We start from the raw sequence: 26,263 nt of genomic DNA on the forward strand, positions 1-26,263 counted from the left end.
AGGCAAAAGCTGAGGACTCTCTTCAGTACATTGTTCACGTACTCAATGAACGCCTCCTCGACTCTTATTTTCCCACTTTACGGAAGCTTCCTTCACCTAAAGCAGACAGTCTTTCTTATTGAGGAATAAATCGAGATGCTTTTAGACGTGCAAAATATTTTATCAAAAAAAAAAACCAATCCGGTTTCAGAAATCGTTAAGAGTTGTGAACACTTGCTCACAACTCACAAATGATATACTCAGAGCCTGTGATGACAATAAAACAACCATGTTGATCTTATCTTATATAGCTATGAACTACTGGCTGCGTCCTCATATATTTTATCTTTATATTCTATCCATCCCTTTCTTTGAAGTAATTGTTATTAAACCTCACTTAATATCCTCCTTGAAGCTACTATATTTGCTCTTTCAACTTGTCATTACACTTTGAAAGTGTCTACTGAAATCAACAATATCTGGACCACTGGATGTCTGCATTTTAATAAGGTCAGCCATAAGATTAGCCATAAGTTTTTCATTTATAGATATGTATATTTTCAAAGTCCAGGCTTATAAATAACAATAATAATAAATTTTACCTATAGGTGAGACAATGAAGGGTAGATCATTCGAAAAACAAAATGTACCATTTATTTCTGATATTTTTTGGCCGTCTTAACATATCCAATTCCAATTTTGAGCGTTTCTTCTAAAACAGCCTTTAAGGGAATTATGCGGCCTTGGAAGGAAGTTCTTAAAATCCTATTTAACTATGATTATTTCACAAGCATTGCACTCAGAGTTGAGAATTCCAAACGTGCCCATTTTAGAAAAATAACAATGCACAAAATAATCCACAAGCTCCTTAAAAGTATCACTTGTAAGTAATAAGTTTTCAAAAAGTTCCGCACGTGTGTCTTAATTAAATAAATCATTAATATTTAATAGGAAGCGGTTAAGGCTAGATCCCACTTCTGATCTCAACTATGGGGAGGGGTTTTTAAAGGTGCTTTTGTTTGCGAGTTTTTACTACAATCGATTCATCCTTTTCTAAAGGTAATTAAATCTCTCAATGCGCAATCAGTGCGATTCCATTATACACAACTCTTAATTAAATCAGTTTCATCTCCTTTTAGCTTTCAGTTCAGTTCAGCGGAAGTAAAAGCAATCTGGTGGAATAGAGGGAACATATCTTTTTTCTTATCATGTACTTCTCAATATTGTCTAGAAGGTGAGGTTAAAAATCACAATTTTTTTCATGCAATAGCTTATTGTTAACGATATTCTTTATCCAGGATAATAGCGATTTTGTAAGTAAGAAGGTTTTCTTCTTATTAAACATTCATGCCCATTTTTCACAATTTTTAAATAATTTTTGGACGAGAGTTCTTCGAAAGCCAGGAAAACATACATTTTGCCATTGTTTTAAAATTTGATAATGATAAGTATTATTATAGGTATATCAGCTTTTATGTACAAATCAGTAATGTTCCCGCACGCCAATGGCACAGAGGGGTTGTGGTATCGCCAAGCTCTCGCGCTGTATGCAGTTCCAAGACGATCCGTATCGATCGGGAGGGAGGGGAGTTAGGACAGCGATGTTCGGTCCTCACTTTTTTACTAGGTCCAGTTCCACGAGAAAAAAAGAGAAGGGGATCCAAAAAATGCGTCCAGTTCTCGGTCGCATTTAAAAAACTGCGCAAACAATAATGTATGAAGTTTTCAACTCTGATCGACAGAGACGAATATATTTTCACGTATTTACGGGATCATGGCACGGCGCACTTTGAGGCAAAAGGGCCGCTATGAGAAAAAATGTTTCCCAGCTTATAGAAACTAGAAAACATTTTTACATCTTAAATTATCTTAAATTAAAATTATCCCAATTATCAAATAAATATTTTAAAGTTATTTGTACATTGACGTCTAAGTTGAAATATTTGGTTAGACCGTAATCAATTTTGACAAACACTATTGTCAAATTAAATAAACTTTCATTTAGATTTTTGGAAGTATCCTCTCTACCTAACAATTCAAAGTAATTTCCGGCTTTTATTGTAAGTTATATTATGTTTAGGTTTTTCATTGAAGCAATGTTTTCTAACAATTCCATACACATTTAACTTCACACAATTTTATATCTAAAATTGCCAATTCATTTGGCAATTATCTCCTGGTTTAACTGGAACTTAATAAACAGACAGACAGGCCTGAAAATATCTATGGTGGACGTATTGCCTTTCTGGAATGACGTCACACTGCCCTAACCTAAACGTATGCAGTGATATTATAGAGTGACTACAAATCATTGTCAATTTTGACGAATTTATTCTGAAAGACCCATAACCAAAACCGGAATTGACTGTTATAAATAAACGACAATGACTTTTTCAAGAAAATTGACAAGCTGGCACAGATTAAAGAAAACTAACCAGTAAGTATACTTATTATTATACTTATATTAGGATTCAGCTTTCTTCAGATCAAAAACATCTTGCGAGTGAAATTACTTAATCAAGGTTGCAAAAGGAGAAAAAAATTAAGAAACTGAATTTTGAAGAATAAATTTATGTCCGTTTTGAAAATGTATGGAATTTATAACATTTGTATTTGTTAATTTAACGCCGACACTGACAATGCTCTTTCCCACTTTTCAAAAAAAGGTTTTAAATATATTTTTTATACATAATATCTACATAATATTTGTTTAATTATGACGGAATGCAAAAATTTTCCACATAACCTAAAAATTATGTTTCAACAGATACTGAAAAAATGCGTGCGATAATCTTTGATTTCGTCAAATGTTTGATGCTCTTTGAAAAAGTTTTTTGATTGTAGTCGCAGTGTATGGCATTGAATGCAACACAAATAAAAGTCTCAGTCTAGGTAATATTTAATTATAATTAATTAAATTAAATTAATTGTTATAGGAAAAAATTTGAGACCAACATTGGGGGTTGATATTCGAAATTAATTCATTTTTGTATCGATTATCAATATTTTCAAAGGGTGCCACTTTTGTCCCAATGCGTCGCACGCCGCTGTGTCGTCGGTTGCCTCTTAAATAGCCATTTACGACGGTTAAATTCCTTGCTTCGCGTCAACCGCCCGTATGACCGATTACTATCAATAGGAAAACCGTCGCGTGCCGCCCATGACTCGGTGCATAATACCAAAGATCCTAATTTAGTAGAAAGTGACCTGTATGCGGATTAAAAGCGACGAAAACCGTACAAAAGCGCCGATCGGAGCGGAAACCGCATTCCTGATAGTCGCTCTTCGATTACCGTATCGCTGGATTTCGAAAAAACCCACGCAGCTTTTCGAAATTTTACGTACGATCGTTAATTAACTCGGCCGTTGTTCCGTCGGTCGTAATAAACAGCACGACAATTTGCTGATCGCGTAAAATGACACTGCAATTAATTAAGTATCTAGCCATTAACTGCATTTTGGTCGGTTAAAATTCTACATACGTCAAATTAACCGTGAAATTATGTCGACGAAAGAACCAGCAAAGCAAATTCATTGCCTTGCAAAATTATCGCCATGGCCTTGAAAGACGTAAACGCCACTCGCGAACACGGACCACAATTACGCCGATTCCAACTACCCCTGTGATCCGCGACGCCCGTATCAGCCGTACCTTCGAAATGTCGCAAAACCAAAACAATAACCGTATTCCGATAAACCGTATTCGCAATCGTTTGCGCGTCGAAGTTATTTACAAACAAGCGCAGTGCTGCAATGCTCGCTCGTGCCCCGTATCCTCGTTAGTAACCCATTTACCTACGTTTACCGACATTAATCGCAGTATCCAAAATATTACCGTGTTTCATAACATGTCCGCCGACTTGTTTATAAACGCACGGCGGTAAACCTGAAACGGGCAGATTTTTGATCCGTAGTCTCACATCCCACGCACATGTTGCCGCACGAATTTTGATTCGAAACGCTTCTTCTCACGCGACGGGGACCGCAGACACCTCGGATTCGCCGAATCTATCGCTACCGACTCCAAACCGTATCACACATGAACTGAAAGCGATGACGATTGGTTTGCCAGACATCCGCGCGGAGTTGCCGGATTTCGCCAATTTTACGCGTCTCGATCTTTCCAAAGCCTTCTGGGTAATTGCAGCGTTGATGCTTGATAAATACTTTAACTGCAGGCATTTGGTAAAAACAAATACTACTAAAATGTTAAAATGTGTAAAAAAGATATAGAATCCTGTTTTTAATTACTTTTTTGTTTATTATTGCTGACTGTTCTAAATATATACCGATACCCAAGCAAATTTGAAAATATATCTTTAATTTTGAGTAAAACAGAACCATCGAAATTTTGAGAGATTTACTCGCAATGCATCCACTCCAGGGACGGAATTAGCTCTAAATATCCATAATTTTTGTGTGCTAAGAAACATCACATAAAATTACAAAAAAGCTATGAAATATAGTGAAACAATAATTCTTACAATTTTTTATGAGTTTATTAGAGAGGTAGGGAGTGTTAAAGTTACTTTTTACAAAGTTTCTGGATTCCTTCTGCGTCGGTTTTTGCTGAGTCGAAATTGCTGACGTTTCGCCAATCATCCTGTCGGCTTCTTCAGAGCTTGACTGAAACCGACGCAGGAGAACTCCAGAAGCTTTGTAAAAAGTATTACAGTAGCCTGTGGAAGTTTCTTTGAAAAAAAGAGTGTTCAAGTTGTTATTTATTTTTTGTTCAAGGTGTTTTTGCTATATCGACATGAAAACTTGGGTTCGGGGATCTCGGGAGTTGAAGAATACAATACATATTACATTTTTTCACATATTATGTATGTATGTATATGACACCCTAGAATCTCACTGTTTCATACTGTTACCGCAAAATATGGATGGGTGGTATGAGGGTTGGCATCTAAAAATTATTTTATTTTATTCTATTCTTTTATTCTTTACCATAACCTTCTTCCTAATGAGAATAGTTGGGATTAAAACAAACCTTATTTATTTTTTTGCTTTTGGGTGTTTAATTTTCAAAAAATGTTTTTTCTGCTCTGGACCTCGGTCAATATGTTGTAATTATATTTTCTTTTGAAAGCTAACACGCACAAACGTTTTGGTTCTTCTGTATGCTCGACAGATATTTAGGAGTTTTAATTTTCTTATGTTTGAATAAGTAAATAACTAAATAAGTGTTACTTTATTTAATTGTTTTTTCTCACCATCATTTTACTATTCTCTATAGCAATTTGACTATTAGTTAGGTTTAGTTTTAATCAAGGAATATGAAAGGGTATGAAACTGTTTTCATACGTTGTACCTAAATTGTGATATAATTTTTTTTTATCAAACTTATTATTCTTCATTTTTAATAGTACGCCTATTTCAATAAATTTCTACACAAAAATTTGAAAATATATCTTTAAATCTGAATGAAACAGAGCCATCGTCTGCGCTTCAGCTTTTTCTTCAGAAACAGTTTCTCTGAAGAAGCTAAACTTCAGCAAGTTATTCATAATTTTTGTGTACCAAGCAATGCCACACAAGAATACAAAAAAAAAACAGCATATGAAACGCATCAAAGAATTAATCCCGGCGCATCCACCAATTTCAAATCCGTTGGCTATACAACCAGCAAATCGTTTTAGCAGCTTAAAAAGGCGCTATTCATCATTCCCGGCCGTAAAACTCGAACAATGAAAACGACCCCGCTTAGGACAAAGAGCTTTATTGAACTTAATTGGCCTAAATTATTTAAACGATAACGTCGGCCGTATCGTTATACCGGGCGGGCGTAGTTAACCTTTGAATTCCTTGCCTAACAGTGTAACCGAAAACCATAATAATCTTACCTCTACGTTTCTTCCCGTGGTGCATCTTGTACCTGCCCCGGGGTTTGGGGTTCCGCTGGGACTTGCCCGTGGAAAACTCCACGATTTTCATCATGCAGCACAACAAAACCACGATCATGTCTTTCGGCCGCTTGCTTAGGGCATTATTGCCCTTTTCCGATAAATAAGTCACTGCCGAAACGCTTTGTTCGCGCCCGGATTTGAAAAATGTCCTCAATTCGGACGTCCGATACGCGATCTGAAGCGTGTACAACGTTTTAATGACGTCATGTCAGTGCCAGATGCGATTAAAGTTTTGTTTAAGTGACTTTATTCGTAGAATTCGAAGAGGGCAACGGAAGCGGTAAAACCTCAACCGAAGTGTTGAGAAAAATATATAGGGTGTTTCAATTAAAAATGGTAAATTATTTTAGCTGTGGAAAAGATGAAGTTTTTACTACACTACACTACAAATTTAAATAAAGATTGATTATTTTGTTATGAAAGGAAAATAAAAAAAAATCAAAATTACATATAGAATTCATAACTTCATTTCAATTAAAATTACACATCGAATCAGCAGTTTCAGCAATTATTTTTGCACGCTGTATATTTTTACAACAAACGGTATACCATAATGTCAAGGATATTTGTTTTTAAAAATTGAATAGTATGTATATTTTGTTGAATTTATGTATCGGTTGCTTTTGTACTTTTTATCCGATATTTGCTATTTTTTAACATTTATTTTATTTTTTACTACAGAATTACTAGTTTTTTAGTTTTGCAGGTAAAATTGCACTATACTTTTAATTTATTATTGACTATGAAAAAATATCGCTTATTCGAGAAATTAATGCCATTTGAATTAAAAATTGAATCGGGGAAGAAAGAAGAAGAAATAAACATGACTTTAAAAACTAAAAAAATAAAAAATATTTAAAAATAATAAATTAATTTCAAAGACAGCTAATAAATATAAATTTATTTCAATTAAAATTAAAACTTTAGTTGAAAGAGCAATTTTGGCAATTTTAATCGTATATTTACATGTTTTAAATTTATTTTATTTTTATTACGCAATTACTAATTCATATCGTAAGGTAAAATTGTGCTACATACTTAATTTATTACTGATTATTTAAATAAATCGATTATTCAAGAAATGAAAATACATTTAAAAACTGAAAAAAAAAATTAAAAATAATAAATTAAGTACAAAGGCAAATGATAAATTCATTTCAATTAAAACTTTACTGCAATCAGCAGTTTTGGCAAGTTTTATTCGATATTTGAATTTCTTAAATTTATTTTTATTTTTACTAAAAATTTTCTCGTTTTTCTAAGTACGTTTTGAAGCTGAAATTGAAATTCATTATTGATTATATAAAAAACAGTTATTTGAATCGTGTCCTATATTTCTATTTTATTTTTCATTTATTTTAATTAGTAATACATTTTGAGGTTAAATTTGCAAATTTAATTTATTATTGATTATTTAAATATGTTGATTATTTTTAAAAATAGTGCAATCAATCAATCAATTATATTATGGGAGAAAATGAAATAAAAATAATTTTCAGAACTAAAAAAATATGTATATCTTTAGAAATAATACACCATATTGAAGTATTGAAAAACTTGCCGCCATTTTGGAAACAAACGTCACTCTGTGGACTCTCAAAGAAAATTCCAACAGCTGAAACGATATATGGGATCATTTATGCTGCAAAACTATCAGTTATAACTTTCTTTCAAGACGCTTTGGTAAAAATTGTGGTAGTGATAGTGGCCGCCCGGTATAAGCAGCTCGTAACTGAAATTTGCAGGGAATTTCTAACGGATGACGTCATGATTTATGCAGTATAAGCCAGGCGATCTTCTGATTCGGGATCGCATTTTATTGCTTATTTACATTTAATGAGGGGAACAAATACGCCCAAACAGGTGGTAGTTTGTGCATAATAGGCCCCTAGGATTTACCGAAATATTAAATGTCATGCCGGTTACATGGATACGGGGGATAGAATTTAGATAGGCCCGAATATATCTGCCCATCATTGCTTACATTTACTCAGTTTCGATGTATGCCGCTAGATGCCGCTGCCAGGGGGAACATGGAACACAGAAGTGTCAGGTGATACTATGCACAAACAAAATGCATCGATGTTCGATTCAGTAACGGAAACTATTCTAATTCTAATAAATAGCAGATAAATACTGCCTGTCAATTTTTTTTAATGGCGGACACTAACAGTCGAGGCAATTATACTAGCAATGATATCAAAATATTCATTAAAAAATTGAGTATTGGTTTCATGCTTCTTTTTTCATAAGATAAAGAAAAATATTTCCGTAATGTGCGTAATTAGATTAGTCACTTTTCATTGATACCCTTGATAACCTAAAATACTATTATACAATGTGTTTTCTAGTCGAATGTCAATAATTAAGGGCGCGCTTTTTGGGCCCATTTTAAAAACAAAACTTCATTTGAACAAAGTGGTAAAGTTTAAAAAAAATTTTTTTTTAATACAGATATTTTAATTAAATTTGGCACACATATACTAGGTATCAAGAGGCATTATTCAGATTCCCATATTTTTTTAAAATTACGTCAGTGTCTGTGTATTGTGGCAGATATTGAAGTCACTGATTTCTCTTAAAATAAAAATTATTCTTACAATCTTCAATCTTTTCCAAAAAAAAAATAATTTCCCTCTTTTCTGCACGGTCATAATAATAATATCGTTAATATGACAGCGAGCAGAGAAATTAGTTTTTATTTTTTAGTGAAAATCAAGGGATGGACTAAAAAAAATTCAGAGATCAAATCTGCTCATAAATGAAAGTAAATTTCATCATTTTTTTAAAGAAATCAGTGGCGTGCCACTGCACTGGTTAAATTGAGAAGTTCTTTTATGAAAAATAAAATATATATCTAAAACAAAATGTCTAGTTTTTGTGACCCACTAGTGTTTTAATGAAACAACATAACATCCCAACGACAAGATAAATAACAAGCGACTCTCATTTTTATTTTTTTAAACGAAAACCGCATATCGGATTGAAACAAATCAAGAAATTACATTTCTTTAGAAATGATTGGATATTGTAAGAATAATTTTTATTTTAATAAAAATCAGTGGCGTACCATCAATACCATCATAGTATATATTTTTGAAAACTTTACTACACTGTATCTCAAAAGTTAGGCCGTTTAAGACATGGGTTCATATGAAGTTTTCTTTTTAATATGGATCCAAAAATCGTCCCCTTATCTATTGCCATTCAATTAGAAAACGCCCTGCATGTGTTGCCGGCTAAAGCCGATTTCAGATCAAAGTAGTTTGTGGTAGTCAAAACGGTTTATGAGAGCTAAAAAATTAGCAAGTGCTAACTAAAACTGACCAAAACTTAGTTATTCCTGAGCCTGAGGAAATTAAATATGCTTTCGGTAGTTGCTCCTTGCTCTTTGTTGGCTTAAGACAAACTAGTTTGGCCAGCAACATATATAACAAAAAATTACACAGTTATTCCCACTGTATTATTTTATATCAATTCCTTATTTATTTTTTTTTAAATACGGCCCTGCCCATACTAGGTCGTATACGAGCTACTTTTCTCTAAGGGCAGCCATATTTTACACGACACCGACAGTATACAACGTTGTTATTGTTTTCCGTACTCCGTGCCTTTTAACTTGTAAATTACGTCGTCAAAACGCTAAGTTTGAGGTTATAGCGCGCTTAAATGTCTCGATAAAATGGCCGACGCCGACGCTTAGCGCCAAAATCACTTAACGCGCACCGTACACTCAAACGTCAACGCGGATTAGGGCTAGCGACGTTTCGTCCTTCTTGTCGCTACAATGCGAGCACATTCGCGTAAAAAACAATCGAATAACCGGTTCGTGTCATTAGCGGCCGCGACACATCAATATGGCGGCTTATTAAGTCAACTACTGAGTTAAGAGTCGTCGTTCGAGGCACTTTTGGCTCGCGTCCAGGGTCCAGACGTTGTACCCGCGGGTTAAGCTAAGACGTATGTTATGGGATTCGGGTCTGCGGGATACGGGGGCACGCGGGGTATTTTGATATTTAACGGGGTGGCTGGAGGACGAACCAATCGTGTTAGCGTTTGAGTTTATTCTTTTTTCTTCGGATAAAGTTGGAAACGATCAAAAATAGTATTGAGAATATGCTCAGAATAATAAAATATGCCAGTTCTAGACAAAAAATTGTGCTTATTAGATAACGTTTGTTAAACGGTCATGACGTCAGCGCTCGTATCGAAAGCTTTCCGCCCCTAGCGGTCGCACAAGCCAAATATTTTCATCTGTTTAATATCAGTTATGGATTTTATTAGACATTAATCATTATGTTTGTTAATGTAGTGTAAAGTTCTTTTATTTAACAGCTTCGTTTTTATTATTTAACCTTGAAGTACGTATAATGCTGGAATTTTTCTTGGGCTGAGTTTTAATATTCTAAGAAATCAAAAAAGTTATTATTTATTATTAGTTGCTAAGATTTTATTTAATTTTTGGGTTTATTTTTAAAGCAATTATTATAGGAAAGCGGATTTGATTTTTAATTTAGACTGGATCATTAAATATTGACTTAATTTTTTTTTTCGATCATAATTATTATTTAATGTTAGGTCAGCCACTTCCACAAGATCTTTCAAGCGTTGAATAAAATTTAAAAAAAATTAAAAAATGTTTCCTAATACAGCACAGCCCAAGCCGGAGAGAAACTCCAGTATTTTATGATCTGTTATTCATATAACACTAATTTTTCTCAAAACATTCATTGATTTAAATTCTACATTACACTTTGTGAATTTTTGCTGGTCAACCTTCGTTAATAGATAATAAAATAAATGCATTCCATTTTATTTTTTTCTTTTAACTTTGTTTCTCCTCTGATATTTACTGGCAATAAAAATTGAAATAATAATTTGATATGTAATGTTATTTTGTGTAATTATATGAACTAAAATACTCGTTGCACTGTATTGTAATTAGAATCATTAATGTATTATTACTATTATTATATACAGTGTGTCAAATTTAAGAAGTGTACACCATTGTAAAATCTTTGTTTTATGGTTCGGTTTAATTTTTTTTTGTTGGATAGACCTCTGTCTCTTGTTTTGCCTATTGCTTCAACTTGAAGTCATGGCCAACTGGGATTATTTAACAAAAGAGAGAGAGAGAGAGAGAGAGAGAGAGAGAGAGAGAGAGAGAGAGAGAGAGTGCTATTCCGGAGCCAACTGTTTCAATATCGTTTGAAATACCGTTTGCGCCCCACTTAAGGTGTAAAATCTGTTCTCTCTCTTTTGTGAAATAGTCCCAGTGGGCCATCACATGAAGGTGAAGCTATAAGGAAAACCAAATAAATTTTCAATGATTTTAGAGTTCTTATACGAGACACACTGTATATTTTTTATTTACATTTAACATTCTGTGCTTCTAATTCAATTAAACTTCGGTATAGTATGGTTCGAATTACATATTGGTTGTTAAAAAAAAAAACAAACGATCACCTATTCATTATACACTGTAATTTTAAAAAAACGGAATCGGAACTACACTTTTAGCAAACTTTGTGACGGAATGCGTGTTTTTGTTTTTGGTATTCTCCGTTGTTGTTAAAAACAAGCGGCCGACAAGTCGCCCGGACTTGTCCGATAGGTCGCACAGATCCCAAAATAAAATCGCCTTCGGGAAACATCGAAAATAACAACGCCGCAGAGGTTCTCCCGCCACGAAGAGCTTTCACACACACACTCATGCATCGGATTCTATGAATAAATTTCGAGAAATAAAAAGATGCGTTTTATATTTAAAACCGCTGCGTTTCGGGACGCTATCCACGACGTACGTTTTCCGAACACGTGTGCCAGATATCCTATATTCTTATACGGTCGATACAATGCCTACGGGGTGAGTTGAAGTATGGATCATTTTCACATATTTTGTTAAAATTTGGTGTACCGTGTGTTCAATTTATCTTGTAATCATTTTAATTAAGGTAAACAAAAAAACAAAAAGTAGGATTACTAGCCAAGTTTTTTTCCAAGTGACGTATAACACAAAGCACTATCAACTTTCTGACATAAGCCTACATCATATTTTTTTCAATCGAACACCCTGTATATGTGTTTAATAGAATATTTTATTCTGAGACAAGTATTTCTCGGGGATCAATCCACTCACGATGTTGTGCAAGTTAAAAATTTTCTTAACATGGAATATCCCAGGGGTTGGATAGGGAACGGCGGAACTATGGATTGGCCAGCCCTTACTTAACGTCAAAAGTCATCGTTAGAAAATAAAAGAGTTTCAGCAATCTGTCGCTAGAGGGCACTTTATCTAGAACGTTTTTTTTTATTTTCCCTGTATTTTATTTGTTTAGACTGATATTGCAATATAGAACAGATTGCCGTGAGGAGAATCACAAATCCTCAAAAATTGTTACCGTTGTTTTAAGTCAAGTTTTTATTCTCGCCTAGAATTTTACTTGTAAATGTGATTTTACTTAACAGGACTTAATTAAATTTGAAAAAGTAATTGTGACAATCTGTTAAAAATTAGTTTCTATTCTATCTGCTAAGACTAGTGTTCCCCAGTCTTGGTCCGCCTAATTTTAGCAAGACCAATACCAAGACTGACTATGCAAGACTTGAGCAAGAACAAGGCTCAGACTGCAAGACTCTTGCATCTTGCAGTTAGGTCTGAGTGTCATTTCAGGCAGTGGATACACGACGGAAAATAAATCTATAAGACCTAAAAGCAAATGTTATGAGTTTTTTGAAATAATTCATTCATCCCAAATTGCTTTGTGTAGATTGTGTTAGCATTAAAAGGTTGAAATAAAAATGAAAACAGAAACACTCCAGGCTTAATGAAGTTCCTAACATCTTTTCACGAAAAAGAATGAACCATTTAATTTGTATGATATTTTTTATTTCAACAACTCTTTTATTCCATTTCATACAAAGTTAGGGTCCACCAATCTATGTCTAGACTGATAATGTTGTCTAATGTCTAATGTCTTAGCAGATGAAACTCATTAAATAGCGAGACTTGCGAGACTCTCGCTGCAAGACCAAGACCAAGACCAAGACTGGCAGTGCAATTCCAAGACCAAGACCAAGACCAAGTGTATTGGCGCAAGACCAAGACCAACACTGGCTTCCTGTAGTCCAGATATGGCCCCCAGCGTCTATTATTTGTTTGGATATTTGAAAAAGGACTTAAGGAGTTAATCTCGGAGTTGGTTGTAAAAGCACTATATTTCTGCTCAAAGTATACTTATAGATTTCTCTCTGCAATGTATTTTGTGCCGCATATGCATGAAATGCTGTACACTCCTCCTATATTAAACGAAATTTTTACTTTGACGGTATATTTTTTTAAGAACTTTTAGATATGTGGTCAGTGGTGTTTTGAATGTAAGGAAGGAAGGGAAAAGCAGAAAAGGTTCATTTTTGATTGCCGGCTCTGAATAAATAATATCAATATCAATTAAATAGTCTTCTGGTACACAAAATAAAAATCCTAAAATCAGATAAAAGAATTCGTACCTCGAAAACGAAGCAAGTTAGGACATTCTTCTAGAAAAAAACAGACTTATCTATTGTTACCTTTAGCTATGTACCAAACATTCAAAGTATTATGTCAAGTCATCCACAATTTTCTCGTTTTCCTAGAATACGTGTTGTCCGTGCAAACAAATAATGTTTCTTCCTTTAAATTACTAATATTAAAAGCTATGAATGTCACAAGTCCTACCGCATAAGTGATTTTAAGCATTGCCTCCGAAATAAAAATGCCTTCACCTTATCCACATGGGTTGACTGATCTCGAGATAACAACGAAGTTTTTATCTTCTCCAGATGGGTTCGACGGTTTGTAAACAACGCGCCCTTTTGTATTTTTAGTAACAGTCGAAGCTCTATATTTTACAATAAACTGTTTTTTTTAGATCTGAGTACTTATTTAATGCACACCGAAGGCGGTTATAGTGTGTCGCCCGCAAACATCGGCGGTGAAACAAAATTTTTCAGCAGTATATCGTAAATTAAAAAAGTTGCTACACTCCAGTTATAAAGTGCCCTCTAGGGATCAGAAAACTAATAAACACTAATATAGGTTGAGCTGAGGTGGCTTTTGCTTGATGAAAATCCATTTATCAAAATAAATGAGAACTAAAAGTTCAGATTTTCACGAAATTATGTATTTTTACGTGAAAATTGTTTCGACAACACATTAGACCAGTCGTGTCTTATGTAACTGCTCCAGCAGTTAAACTCTCTTTAAATCCGAATCAAGATAATAGCTTAAGATTTATTAGATTGCTTAATAGTGTCTTTAGACCAAAATTATTTTGAATTTAATGGACAGATTTACGTCTCTAAGGAAGGTTTGATTATGGGAAACCCACTTAGTCCTTTGTTAGCCTACATTTTTATGGATAATTTGGAAAATATCATACTAGAATATCCTTTAAGTAAAGGTTTTCTATGGTGGTATAGATACGTGGATGATGTCTTTGCTTGCTTTGTTGGAACGGTCAGACAATTTAATTCTTTTTTAAATTTCATTAACTCATTACATAATTGTATAAAATACACTATCGAGATTGAGCAGGATAACTCTATATTAATTTATCTACCTGCTTTTAAAGTAGATTTCTCAAAACCAGGAGTTGATAAAACAACAACGTACTATTGTTGTTCACTGTGGGAAATTAAGAATAAATTTCTAAATATACAAAAATCAACAAATACTTATATATATTGGATATATATGAATATATTAAAGAACATATTAAAAAACAAAAAATATATTAAATAGAAAAAATACATGTTACTACTTATACTTAAATCTTTATTTTACAATTTTTCCATACTTTCTAATTTTTCTTCTGCAGGTATCATACCTAGCTTTATAATTTATTATTTGGGGTTCTGACATGGGTTCTGGAGATGGAATTTTCTCTAGAATTTCACTTGTGGCATTCGATGTTGTTGCTAAAAGCTCAGACAACACCTGCTGAGCTTCTTTTTTGGGATTTTCGGAATGAAGTCTTTTTGATCTAGATAATCCTGCTTCTGTTGGTGGCTTCTGGTTAAATAATAATAGGGTGGGAACAGCAGTTTTTTTTAGAATCTTTTTAAAAGGTAAGCCTGAAATTTAAATTTTGTGGTAAATTTAATGTGTTACTCAAGACTCATTTTGTAAGTCTCTTTCGTAATCATTGTCAGTAAAATGAACTGAGCAAACATAGCTTTTATCTGGATTAAGTTTGTCCTATATTCTACATCGAACTATCCACTCGTTCCGAATACTTCGGGATACTACATCTTTCCCTTTGGGAAAGCGATGAAAACTACATTTTCGAGATCTTGCTTGTTCATCAAAATAGTTATTAATTATTGAACCATCACGTTCCAGGCATACTTAACTATTTTTTGATGTAACTTATCCCACTGAAAAAGGTAAAAGAAATATATTTCTTACTTTGACCTATATTATTATGTGTAATATTTTGAGCGTACCTCCTAACTTTAAAGTCTTTGTTTAAGGTTAAAAATCCTGTTTTTCTCAGTTCTCGCCACCCAAGCACATACAATTTTAAAGTATTTGTCAAAGCTTAAAAACACTGTTTTGTCCAAGTTTTATTTACAGAAATACAGTTAACACAAACATAAACGCTCTACTCCGCCTTCAAATGCATTAATAGAATAGACAAAAACGGTTAGAGGACTTCGCTTACGTCACAAGCGACCATGTGCGATCGTATGTCTTATGGGATTGGGCAATCCTATTAGGTTTACGATTCTTGGGTTTTGGCGAAAGTGTGTTGTTTGTGCTAAATTAAAAAAAATTATGACCGTTAAAAATTGAACTTAATCGGAACCATTTTCGTGCAGGACTACTGTTTATTGCTGGTTTTTGAACTTCAATCGTGGTCGTAGATTTCGTAAGGATGAATTTCGTCAAGCTCGTCTGGGTGGTTGTCCGAGAAAACATTGATTCAGTGCGGAAACTGATTTTGCAGGATCGTCATGAGACATACCATGAAATTGAGTCGTCTTTGGGCATTACTTGGACCCGCATACATGTTGCATGAACATTTGACCACTAAAAAAATTTGTTCACGTTGGATTTCGCACAATTTGACATCAGTTCAAAAAAAGGCTCGTGTTGAATAAAATGCTAAAAAAATACGCGGTGCTTCCGAACATTTTTTTGTTGTTGTGGATTTTGATTTCCACAGCGCTTGAGTTTGAAATTTTAACCGCCGGGTACGCTTCCTATACGGATACGTTTACTATTTACGTATTTTTATAAACTAGAACGTTATTATTTACACTCGATTGGGCAATCGGCCATTTATTTTGGAAGCGGGCTGCTTCCAGTTTGTCGGGAACGACAGAATTTCCCGAACATCTGCCAAGCTTAAGCTGCCAGCGTTAACGTCACTTATACGGGGCGATAATTAAGTACTCGGCTTAAATTTGTTTGATTTTGAGGAAAACCTTCACACTTTTTTCGTTAAAGATTTATTTTTCATTATTTCTAAATAATATTTCACCCGTTTGGGGGATAATGATATATTGACATATTGACATCTTTATTTAATTAGAAAAACAAGAAACATTTCGCATATCAAAAAACCTTCATAAAACCTCTAATTTGAATCCAAACGTTTCCCAAATACGTTTTTTTTTCTTGATTTTTTGTTGTTTTTTGAGATTTTAATTGTTTAATTGATTTCGCTAAAAACAAAAAAGTTACAGCCAATTAAAATGTTATCAACAGTAAATGTTGAGGTAAACAAGTGTGGAGTTCAGGTATTTTTTGAAATAACACTCCCGAACATTACATACCGCTGCTTTCTCAGCAATATATATTTTTTTAAATTTTATAATGCTTTGTTTTTAACACACATTTAATACGTTCCGATATGCGCATAAATAACGTAATCGAATAACACAACACACGAAGGGCAAGAGAAAGACAACAATCGCCAATAGCAACCCACTGAAAAATTTGCCTTACTTTAAAAAAAAAATTATCTTAAAATTGCTAAAAGTTGATCGATTGAGTGAACAGCGGAACAGCAACAAAGCAGGAAAGGACACTCACCTATCGCCAGCCCCAACGGGGAACTGATCTGGTGGTAATTGTCCGTCATCTGACTCGAACTCGAACTAAATTAACCGCAATCCTTGTGATGCACCATGCTGGGTTTAAGTGCCCATCTAGAATCGAAAAAAACAATATTTCGCTACCTCCATGCCTCGTGTATCGAAACAAAAACAACCGAGCCGGTCGTAAAATAAAAAACGTATCTCAATCTTTCCGTTCGAAATAAGAAAACCGGGATTTTAAAACCGAACGTGCAGCATTCACCAAGAAACTCACCCCCATGTAAATCCTAGGCCAATCGATACCTCGTAAAACCGTCCACCATGGAAAACGCGACAGCTAGAACCTCACCAAGCGACGTAGAAATATTTATTTATGCAAACTGCGAGGCCGTCGGAAGATTTTAAAAAACCGGGACCCGTTTAAATTTTCACATTTGTGCCGATCGCGACGTTTCGTAAGGGCGGGCGGGGTTGAAATTCGCTCAACATGTTGGACGAGGCGCTGTTGCCGCGTGCTCGACCCAAGTTACCTATCGGATAAAACTCTGTGGTTGGGTTGTTTACTCTTTAATATACGCGACATTAGTTTAGCGCCACGATAAAGTCTGTTTTAGTTAAATTGATATATTTTCCGACATGGCGGACGGTTTTAGTTGTCAAAAATAAACAAATGTTATAAAATGCGTCATAGTAACGGCATTCGATACCGTTTGTAGACGACTGAATAGTAACAATAGTAAACGACTGCTATGGGTTTTCCATAATAGGCAGTCATCGTAAATATATTTGTGCAAGTTATAACACCAAAATATCTAACATCTGCTCTTCTCTCAAACAATGTTCACAGATATTAAGTGTTACACTAGAACACGCAGTTCACCACAACCTCCCAAATAAAGCAACTCCACACTACACTCCAGACATTACTGACCACATATCAAGCGTTCTTAAGAAATAAATTGTTAAAACCATATTCTACAAAAGTCTCTAACCATGAAACATCATTCGACGCATGTATATGACATCACGAAAGATGTCAACTGGGCTAAAAGAGCATGAAAAAGCCATACGAGAAATAAACTATTTAACAGTTGCCGAACATAATCTTAGACCTAGATAAAACTCTTGCATTGTGATCAACGGTTACGACTTTTTTTTTAAATGCCAAATAAAAAACATTTACAAGGTTAAGAAAGCTACTGAACGGAAAATTACTAAAGTTCACAATTTTGGTCATCGGATTTAACATTTGAAGCACACGTGTTTCAGACAGTTGTATCACTACCCGTTATCAAGTGTAAACTAAAAACTAGTTTGAGACAGGTCGTAGGAAAAAATAAAGTAATGAACATTGAAACACGTATGACATTCATTGAAACAATTATGGGAAGATATGAAAAGAGTGAACATTAGAGAAAAATGGCAAAAGCAGGCAACGAGTTAACGAAACCAATATTCATAACAAGCCATCACTTTAGCACATAAGCTTTAAAAGGATGGCATAAGAAGTGTGATAAAGATAAAACCGAATATTTATGTATTGAACAAGTTGGACAAGTAGATTAGAGATGATACATTTTAAAGGAATATAGAGACAAAAACAGCACGAGGAAAACAAGCAAACAAGAGCACTTCATGGGCTGATATGGAACAATACTCTTACTAAAGGCAAAAAAAAATTCTTCCAAAGCATAATACAAAATATCACCTTATATTTTGCAGAAATAATAAGAACGGTCGAATTAAACTTTATAAGAAGATGTCTACAAGTCACAAGAACTGACCAAATAAGAACTGCAGAAATTTGGAAACAAATGGAATGCTCGATAACAAGGAAATTAGATAAGAATGCCAGAACACAGGTGGCCAAAACTAGTACTGCAATGGGAACATCCAGAGAGAAGACAAAGAGAATGGTCGGCACTAAGATGGGAGACATTCATTCGACATGCGTTGTTTGATAGAGATCTGGGAGTAGGGAGCTGTGGAGGGTAAAAACTGCGAACTCGTAAAGGAAAATGCCGAAGAAGAAGAAATCTAGCTTTTGTGTTACGTATCGCTAAAGGCTTTAGCAACCACACATCATTCTTCCCTATTTTTATAAACCTGAACTCTTCAAAACTCCTGCACATTATTGCAATATTTATTTAACTTTTGAAACTCTTTGGCATATATCTCCAACTATTATCGAGACTGCTGATCGCTTTATTGGGATTCCTGAACGATGTAGTTGCTGGCGGGTGACGTCTTCCTTGGTGATCTTGTTACCTTTAATTAATGGTATTCATAACTTGTTTACCTCAACTGATAGTTTGTTCTTTATTTCCTCGGATAAAAAAGCGTACTTGCATTTACTGCAGTACCAATGTCGCTCTCTATCAACTCATGCTGGTAAGATAAGATGGTAAAGATGCATTTTCTATCTTCTTGCTAAGATGTTTCTTTTTCTTCTTTATCGGTGTTGGATGAGATGTTGCCAGTCCCCGTTGTTGATCAGATCTTTGTTGATGTATTTAAGTGCTTCCTGATAATTTTGTGTTGCGTAGTCGTAGGCCGCCTCCCAGACGTGACCCAATTACCCTCGTTTGGTAATTTTGAAATGGTTTGAAGCCGCGCTATGGCGGTTTTCTATATCGCGATATCGTAATTTGCCCATTTAATGCTATGATTTTAAAAACAAAGGCCATGGAAGAACTCTCACGCCAGCCGACGAATACAATGAAGCAAATGTCCAAAATTAAAATTTAAGACGATTAAACAAGGAATACTCGCCGTAGCGGTACGTCTGGCAACGCCGGCGCCTTGACAACAGCGCCATCGCTCGGTTTCATGCACAATTCATTCCTGAAAAAGGATCGATCGTCTCAGGTCGAAATTTATATTGCGTGCTTCGTCCGTGTCGGGAATATTTATCCCCGTTGGGGTGCTTGATCGCACAAAATGCAATTTCGTTCAGGATATATATAGGTCGAGCAGAATTTAAAATGTTTCGTAAACCGTGAAGTAGTGTTTGTAGCTACTCCATTATGCGAATTTTGCGTTGGTTATGTACAGCGATCAATTACTTATTTTTGGTTCTTATCATTTTCAACTAAAACGGCAATTATTATCACGGAGTGATAATAAACGCTCGACCCGGCGCATTCGCCTCAATATGAAATCTTATTAATTCGATATCTTAGTTCCACACGGAGAAAAAACTTAAGTGTTTGGTAAAGGTAAAGAGTAATGAAACTTCGGTAGTTATTCAAAGGGACCACAGAGTGAGGCAACACTGAAAATTAAGTCACTGACATTGTTTGCCATTGTTTTTTTTTATTATTTCATCATGTTTGTGTATATTTGCTCTATGTAATACAGGTTAAAGCAATTTTTAAATCCAACACCAAGATATTTTTTCTGCATTACTTTATTTTTATAACTGGTGTCTTAACAAACTCTCAAAATCGAAAATTAAAACACTCCTTTAAGCGTTTTGTATTTATGATGTCTTGCCCTACTCACAAATCTCTGTTATAAAATACTTTCAATATTTTAACCATCAAGAATCCAAGGAAATTGAACATACATGGGTTTGTTTACAGTCTTTCAAAATTAGATAAACTGGCTTCTACATTCCCAAAGAACAAGGAATAACTTAACTTACATAGTACCCGGTTATGTCAGCATTTCAGCGACTAGTCTGTGCAGTCAGATAAAAAATAAGAATATCTATCTACTAGCTAGCCAAACATGCCGATGGCTTCTTCATGATTATGGGCAGATTTGAAACAACAGCAGATGTTAAAAAAAATTCTTATTCGATCTCGAGAGATGTGTGACTTAGCATTTCTGTTCGACCTTACAGGCTATTTGAATACAGATACTCCACCAAAAAGTAATGTACAGAGTGTTCCAGTACCTTTGCAAATAGAGTTGATCTAGATTTAAGAAAACTCACTTCTAAAATCTAAATTCGGAGACGTGGAGCTGTGCGATCTCCACAAAAAATATCTAAAAGAAGACCATCTTCCGCAGGTTAGGAAATTCGCAAGAACATTGATTTGTGCGTTTGGCAGTACTTCTAAATGCGAACATTCCTTTTGAAAGATAATAATTATTATTATGTTTATTTCCATTGACTTTTAACAAAAGCATCGGATAATGTCAACAAGTAAAAAAAAGAACATTAGAACACTAAAGTATATCACACTGAGAGATCGGCATCACTATAATCAAAGTATTCTTCGATACAATAAAAAACGTTCTTATTCAAAATGAGATTTAAATTTTGCTTAAATAGATGGACAGGCAATATCTATCTGACGGACAAAGGCAATTTATTATATAGTTTTATTGGTAAAATCATAGGGCTGTTAACTACTTTGGTTAAACTGCAAATTAATATTAGCTCTAAAATTGTAATCTCCATCAATTCTGGTCATGCAATAATTAGATAGATTACTCTTTATGTAAATTTTGCTATTTAATATAATGAGAGAGGGAAACTTCAAAATATTGAATTTTGGGAACAGGTTTCTACAAGGGTGACCACGAGACTTCCCCAACGAACAATACGTTTTTGGCAATTTGGCCTGTCCAGGACAAATTGCTATCTATGGACAAACCAAAATACTTGACAAGTTTAGTCTGATTTGTCGATTTACCCTGCATTCTAACCAATAAGCTCTTGTCCATCATCTCAGTCTTTGTCCCCTTCAAACAAATACCGTTACTCTCACAATATCGGGTCATACCACTTACGGTCTTAGTGGCCAAGAAGGTGAGATCCAGATTCCTAGGTGACACTGCCACAGCAGTATCATCTGCATATAAGGAAACATAATTGTCTGAGAAAGAATCAGATATATCATTAATAAATAGTATAAATAATAAAGGTCCCACAGTATGCTTCCCTGTGTATCACAGAAGTACCACTTCTAAGCACTAAACTGTTTGGCCACGACGCTTCAAAAACGACTCAATCCAGGCGTAACTATTCCCCCGTATTATTATTTAACAATTATTTAACTTATTCAACAACAAATTAATATCAAGCACATCAAAAGCTCGCCTGAAGTCATAAAACATACATAATTTTTTATTAATCTGATTCAGGTTCGAGATTATTTGATTATATAAGGAAACTAAACGGTCTTGAGTAGATAATCCATTGCGAAATAAATTCCTTCACATCGTTCTATCAGTCGAATTAATCCATGTGTCTCTCTGATTATTTTAATAAATTGTATTATAATAACAATGTCGTATACGTCTGACATTTACCTATGAATACCACTTTAAAACACGTATTTTCCTTTTAAGGTTTGGCCTACAACAGGTCAGAGGTTGCCCACACCTGCCCTATAAGAATAAAACTGCAACGTACCATTATTGACAACGAATTTTATTTCTTTGTTAATTTAACTACGTACTTACTAACGACCAACACAAATAATCCAACTTCATCACCGTTTGTAGTCGTTGCCCTCGACGCCCTTATTTTTGTACCCGTGATTGATATAAACGACATGCTCGTCCGGCTTGGGATCGAAAATGTAGCTGCGTATCAACATCACCAAAGACGACGTGAACGCCATCTGGTTTATCATGGTGACGGCGGTGGTGGCGAGCTGTAGTCCGGGCATCACCCAAGGCATGATGCCGGCCATCACCAGGGCTGGCACCGCGACGTAGGGCACCAACTTTTGCATCGAGGTCTTCATGCCTCTCGCGACGCCAGTGGCGTTCCTCACCCCTAACCTCAACTCCAGAAAGTCTTCCGTTTTGCTCGCCGTTATTCGAAGATTTTCGTTGACGTCGAAGGTGATCGAATTCCGCACGTTCTCCTTCTGGTTTTGTTCGATGCCGACGGCACCGGCGTCCACCGATAACCACGTGGTCGCGAGTAAACAACAGACCGTCAGCGGTCGGTACATAACTCTGACGTTCTACCTCGAATATTCGACCCGAGAGGATCGAGGCGGTTCTAACCCAGTTCTTTGCGGCTTCCGATGGCGGGCATCGGAAAATTTTATGATTGGTGGTTTTGAGATGCCGGTTCGCGGTCAAGGTGGTATCAGCGAGCGGTTTGTTTTCATTCTACGATGGCGGGCAGTATAGTGCTTTCACAATTAAACGATTTTCGCGTGATGATAATAGGTAGGGTCGGTACGCAATAAAATGCCAGACAGAATAAAATATATTGTTCATCTTGCTTCCACATATACTCCAACGATCAATGCAAGAGGGACGTCACTAACCGTCACGATTACATTACCTGGGAGTAAGGGAGACGAAATCAATTGTACCTGTACGCCGTGTGCCAAATAAAACGATCCACGATCTGGAAACCCATGGGAGATACGAAAAAAAGTTTCGCGGAAAAGTTTCTTGGACTCTCCTGATGTGTCCCCCCAAACATAAACTTTATTATTTTAAGTGGAACACCCTGTATACAGTGTGTCCAAGATAAGGATGCACAGCATGGGGATTAGACAAAAGTTGCGCATTTTGATACCGAACAAGATCCCGTTTTACAAATTTGAAAATTCCAAGCCGTTCCGGAAATATCCGAGAAAAACCGAAATATTGCGATTTCGTTTTTATTATTTTTTAAAGCTATTTGAAAAGATATGAAAAAACGGAAAACACTTTTCCATTGGCACTTTTTAATCTCTCCAAATTGACGTTAACAAATTTTCATTACAGGGTTTCGATTCCATGGAACCACCATCAACTTTGATTTTTCTTATGGGACGGAAAAAAAGTACACACAGTATTAGGTTGTGCTTTTCATTGCGAATTCAATGATGTACGATACAATATGGTTACTTATGTTTTTATCCAGAAAAATGGCTTTTTAATACATTTCAGCATTTAAATGGAGTAGGCCATGACAAAATGACATCCAGTCAATTTCAATGACACATTAATGTTATTTGTCTTTGTTATCAGTCGATCATAAGTTTATTCCTTTAGTTATTGTTTTTGTATTTTTATTGTTGTTGTCTTTTTCTAATTTATTTTGTTCTACAATGGAGGGAGGTAATTTTACAAACGAAGAAAAATGTGATATGCTGTCTTGCTACATCTGATGCCAAAGAAATTGTGTGGAAGCCGAGCGTATGTATTCTAACAAATACCCAGAGCGGAGACAACCTGACAAGAGTATTTTTCGGCGTTTGTTATTTAATCTGAAAGAATATGGATCCTGCATTATCCCGACAAAAACCTTCCAATGAAGAAAACCAATACATTGTTCTACAATCTGTTATCGAAAATCCACAAACTTCTACCAGAGAAATTGAAGACCAGAATGGGGTAGCTAAATCTACAGCTCAGTTTATTTTAAGGAAAAATGAATTTAAGCCTTACAAATTCAGAATATGTCAAGGATTAAAACCGGGTGACGACGAACGACGTAGACATTTTTGTGAGTGGTATACCAGGATGTGTGATGAGAGTTTTAATTTTCCATATAAAGTGATTTGGTCTGATGAAAGTATGGTGACCAATAACGGTATTTATAACAGGCGCAATACACACTATTGGTCGCAACAAAATCCACGTGTTAATAGACTATCCAGACATCAAGTTCGCTTTGGGTTTAATATTTGGTGTGGGATTTTTGGTAGCAAGATTATAGGCCCTATTTTCTATAATAATTCCTTAACTTCCGAGCGGTACCTTGACATCTTGAGGCACGATTTAGAAGATGCCTTAGATGATTTACCGCTAGGCGCTGTGCAAGGCTGCTGGTTCCAACAGAGAAGTTCGCCAATATTTAACTGAACGGTTTGATGGAAAATACATTGGGACTTACAGTGAAACACCTTGGCCTCCAAGGTCCCCGGACTTAACTCCCTTGGACTTTTTCTTATGGGGCTACATAAAAAATGAGGTATTCAAAGAATGTTTTGACAACGAGGAACAATTACGTCAATCAGTACGAGCAGCGTTTAATAAAATTACTCCTGAAATGTTAAGTCGTGTTTTGGAGTCTACCGTGAGACGGGCGTACTTATGCCTAGAAAATGGAGGTCATTTATTCGAACATTTGTTATAGAATTTGTTTTTCATTAACTTGTTGGATTTAGTTGTTATGTTAAATGAACAGTTAGAGTTAGTAAATAAATAAGCACATTAACTCGAACTTGTCAACCATTTTCTTTTGCCTTTCATCGTTCGGATCTCATGGCCTACTACAATAAAATACTAGAAATGTATTAAAAAGCCATTTTTCTGGATAAAAACATAAGTAACCGTATTGTATCGTACATCGTTGAATTCGCAATGAAAAGCACAACCTAATACTGTGTGTACTTTTTTTCCGTCCCATAAGAAAAATCAAAGTTGATGGTGGTTCCATGGAATCGAAACGCTGTAATGAAAATTTGTTAACGTCAATTTGGAGAGATTAAAAAGTGCCAATGGAAAAGTGTTTTCCGTTTTTTCATATCTTTTCAAATAGCTTTAAAAAATAATAAAAACGAAATCGCAATATTTCGGTTTTTCTCGGATATTTCCGGAACGGCTTGGAATTTTCAAATTTGTAAAACGGGATCTTGTTCGGTATCAAAATGCGCAACTTTTGTCTAATTTAACCGACACTGTATCTCTTATAGTTTCCGAGATCCCCATGCTGTGCATCCTTATCTTGGACACACTGTATATCAACATTTTTTTTGATTCCTTATTTAAAATAAAGGTCACCTTTTTAAGAAATTCCTATTCGAATTTTTACATACTTTAGGCAGAAATTGTTTTTTTTTTCATATTTTGATTGCACCATATAAAATTGTGTTGTGACGGTACTGATACAGGTATTGCAATGAAAATTTAAAGACAGACTAAGGAGACAATGCACTACTCAATCAGTTTGGCAGATGCCCCTCAGCTTATACAGGGTGTCTCAAATAGGTCGTGCCGTTTTGGCGAATTCATTTAATAAAATCTCGAGATTTTCAAATGAAATGATTGCACTGCCACTCCGTAATTCCCCTTTTAAAACAACTTAATGAATCAAAATCGAATTTAAACCTCTCGGTTCGACAACTACGTCTTAACTAAACTTATCGTAAACCCAAAAAACCATCGCATAATAGAACCCTAATTATAGCTCCTCACCCCCACTTGCCCTCTCTGACTTTTATTGCCTGTAACCTTGAGTAACATCTGCTAGCTACGTCATTGTTGGGGAAGATGATACTGACTGCAATCTATAATATATTCATGACAAAGTCTGACTGCATATCCAAAATGTGAAACTCATATTTTATTTTTACGTGCAATTACTGGTTGGCATACTA

General features: G+C 35.0%; 2 protein-coding genes across 14 annotated transcripts in view; both read right to left on the bottom strand.

Annotated features, from left to right (window-relative positions):
* Window positions 1–17,471, bottom strand: part of LOC132701627 (uncharacterized) — a 55,706-nt gene extending 38,235 nt beyond the window's left edge. For 3 of the 13 annotated variants that reach the window (XM_060669742.1, XM_060669737.1, XM_060669734.1), the window contains exon 1: window positions 3,815–4,003. In XM_060669742.1, the coding sequence (XP_060525725.1) occupies window positions 3,815–3,824 (10 nt within the window). In that variant the 5' untranslated portion in view covers window positions 3,825–4,003. Of the gene's footprint in view, window positions 1–3,774; window positions 4,004–5,825; window positions 6,544–9,462; window positions 9,754–16,968; window positions 17,085–17,247 lie in introns of those variants that run through there. The other 10 variants (XM_060669731.1, XM_060669743.1, XM_060669739.1 and 7 more) reach the window with 7 other exon arrangements.
* A 4,929-nt stretch (window positions 17,472–22,400) lies between these two features.
* LOC132701305 (uncharacterized) lies at window positions 22,401–22,908 on the bottom strand. The gene has a single exon (XM_060669111.1). It carries the CDS (start codon window positions 22,889–22,891, stop codon window positions 22,421–22,423), a length of 471 nt encoding a protein of 156 aa, XP_060525094.1. The 5' UTR covers window positions 22,892–22,908; the 3' UTR covers window positions 22,401–22,420.
* Between the last annotated feature and the right edge of the window lie 3,355 nt (window positions 22,909–26,263).

Source organism: Cylas formicarius, unplaced genomic scaffold (genome assembly GCF_029955315.1).
Source record: "Cylas formicarius isolate icCylForm1 unplaced genomic scaffold, icCylForm1.1 PGA_scaffold_4__25_contigs__length_36172078, whole genome shotgun sequence".
NCBI lineage: Eukaryota > Metazoa > Arthropoda > Insecta > Coleoptera > Brentidae > Cylas > Cylas formicarius.

Excerpts from the sequence above, each read along its gene's own strand:
- LOC132701305 (XM_060669111.1), bottom strand. The coding sequence starts at position 22,891 with ATGTACCGACCGCTGACGGTCTGTTGTTTACTCGCGACCACGTGGTTA.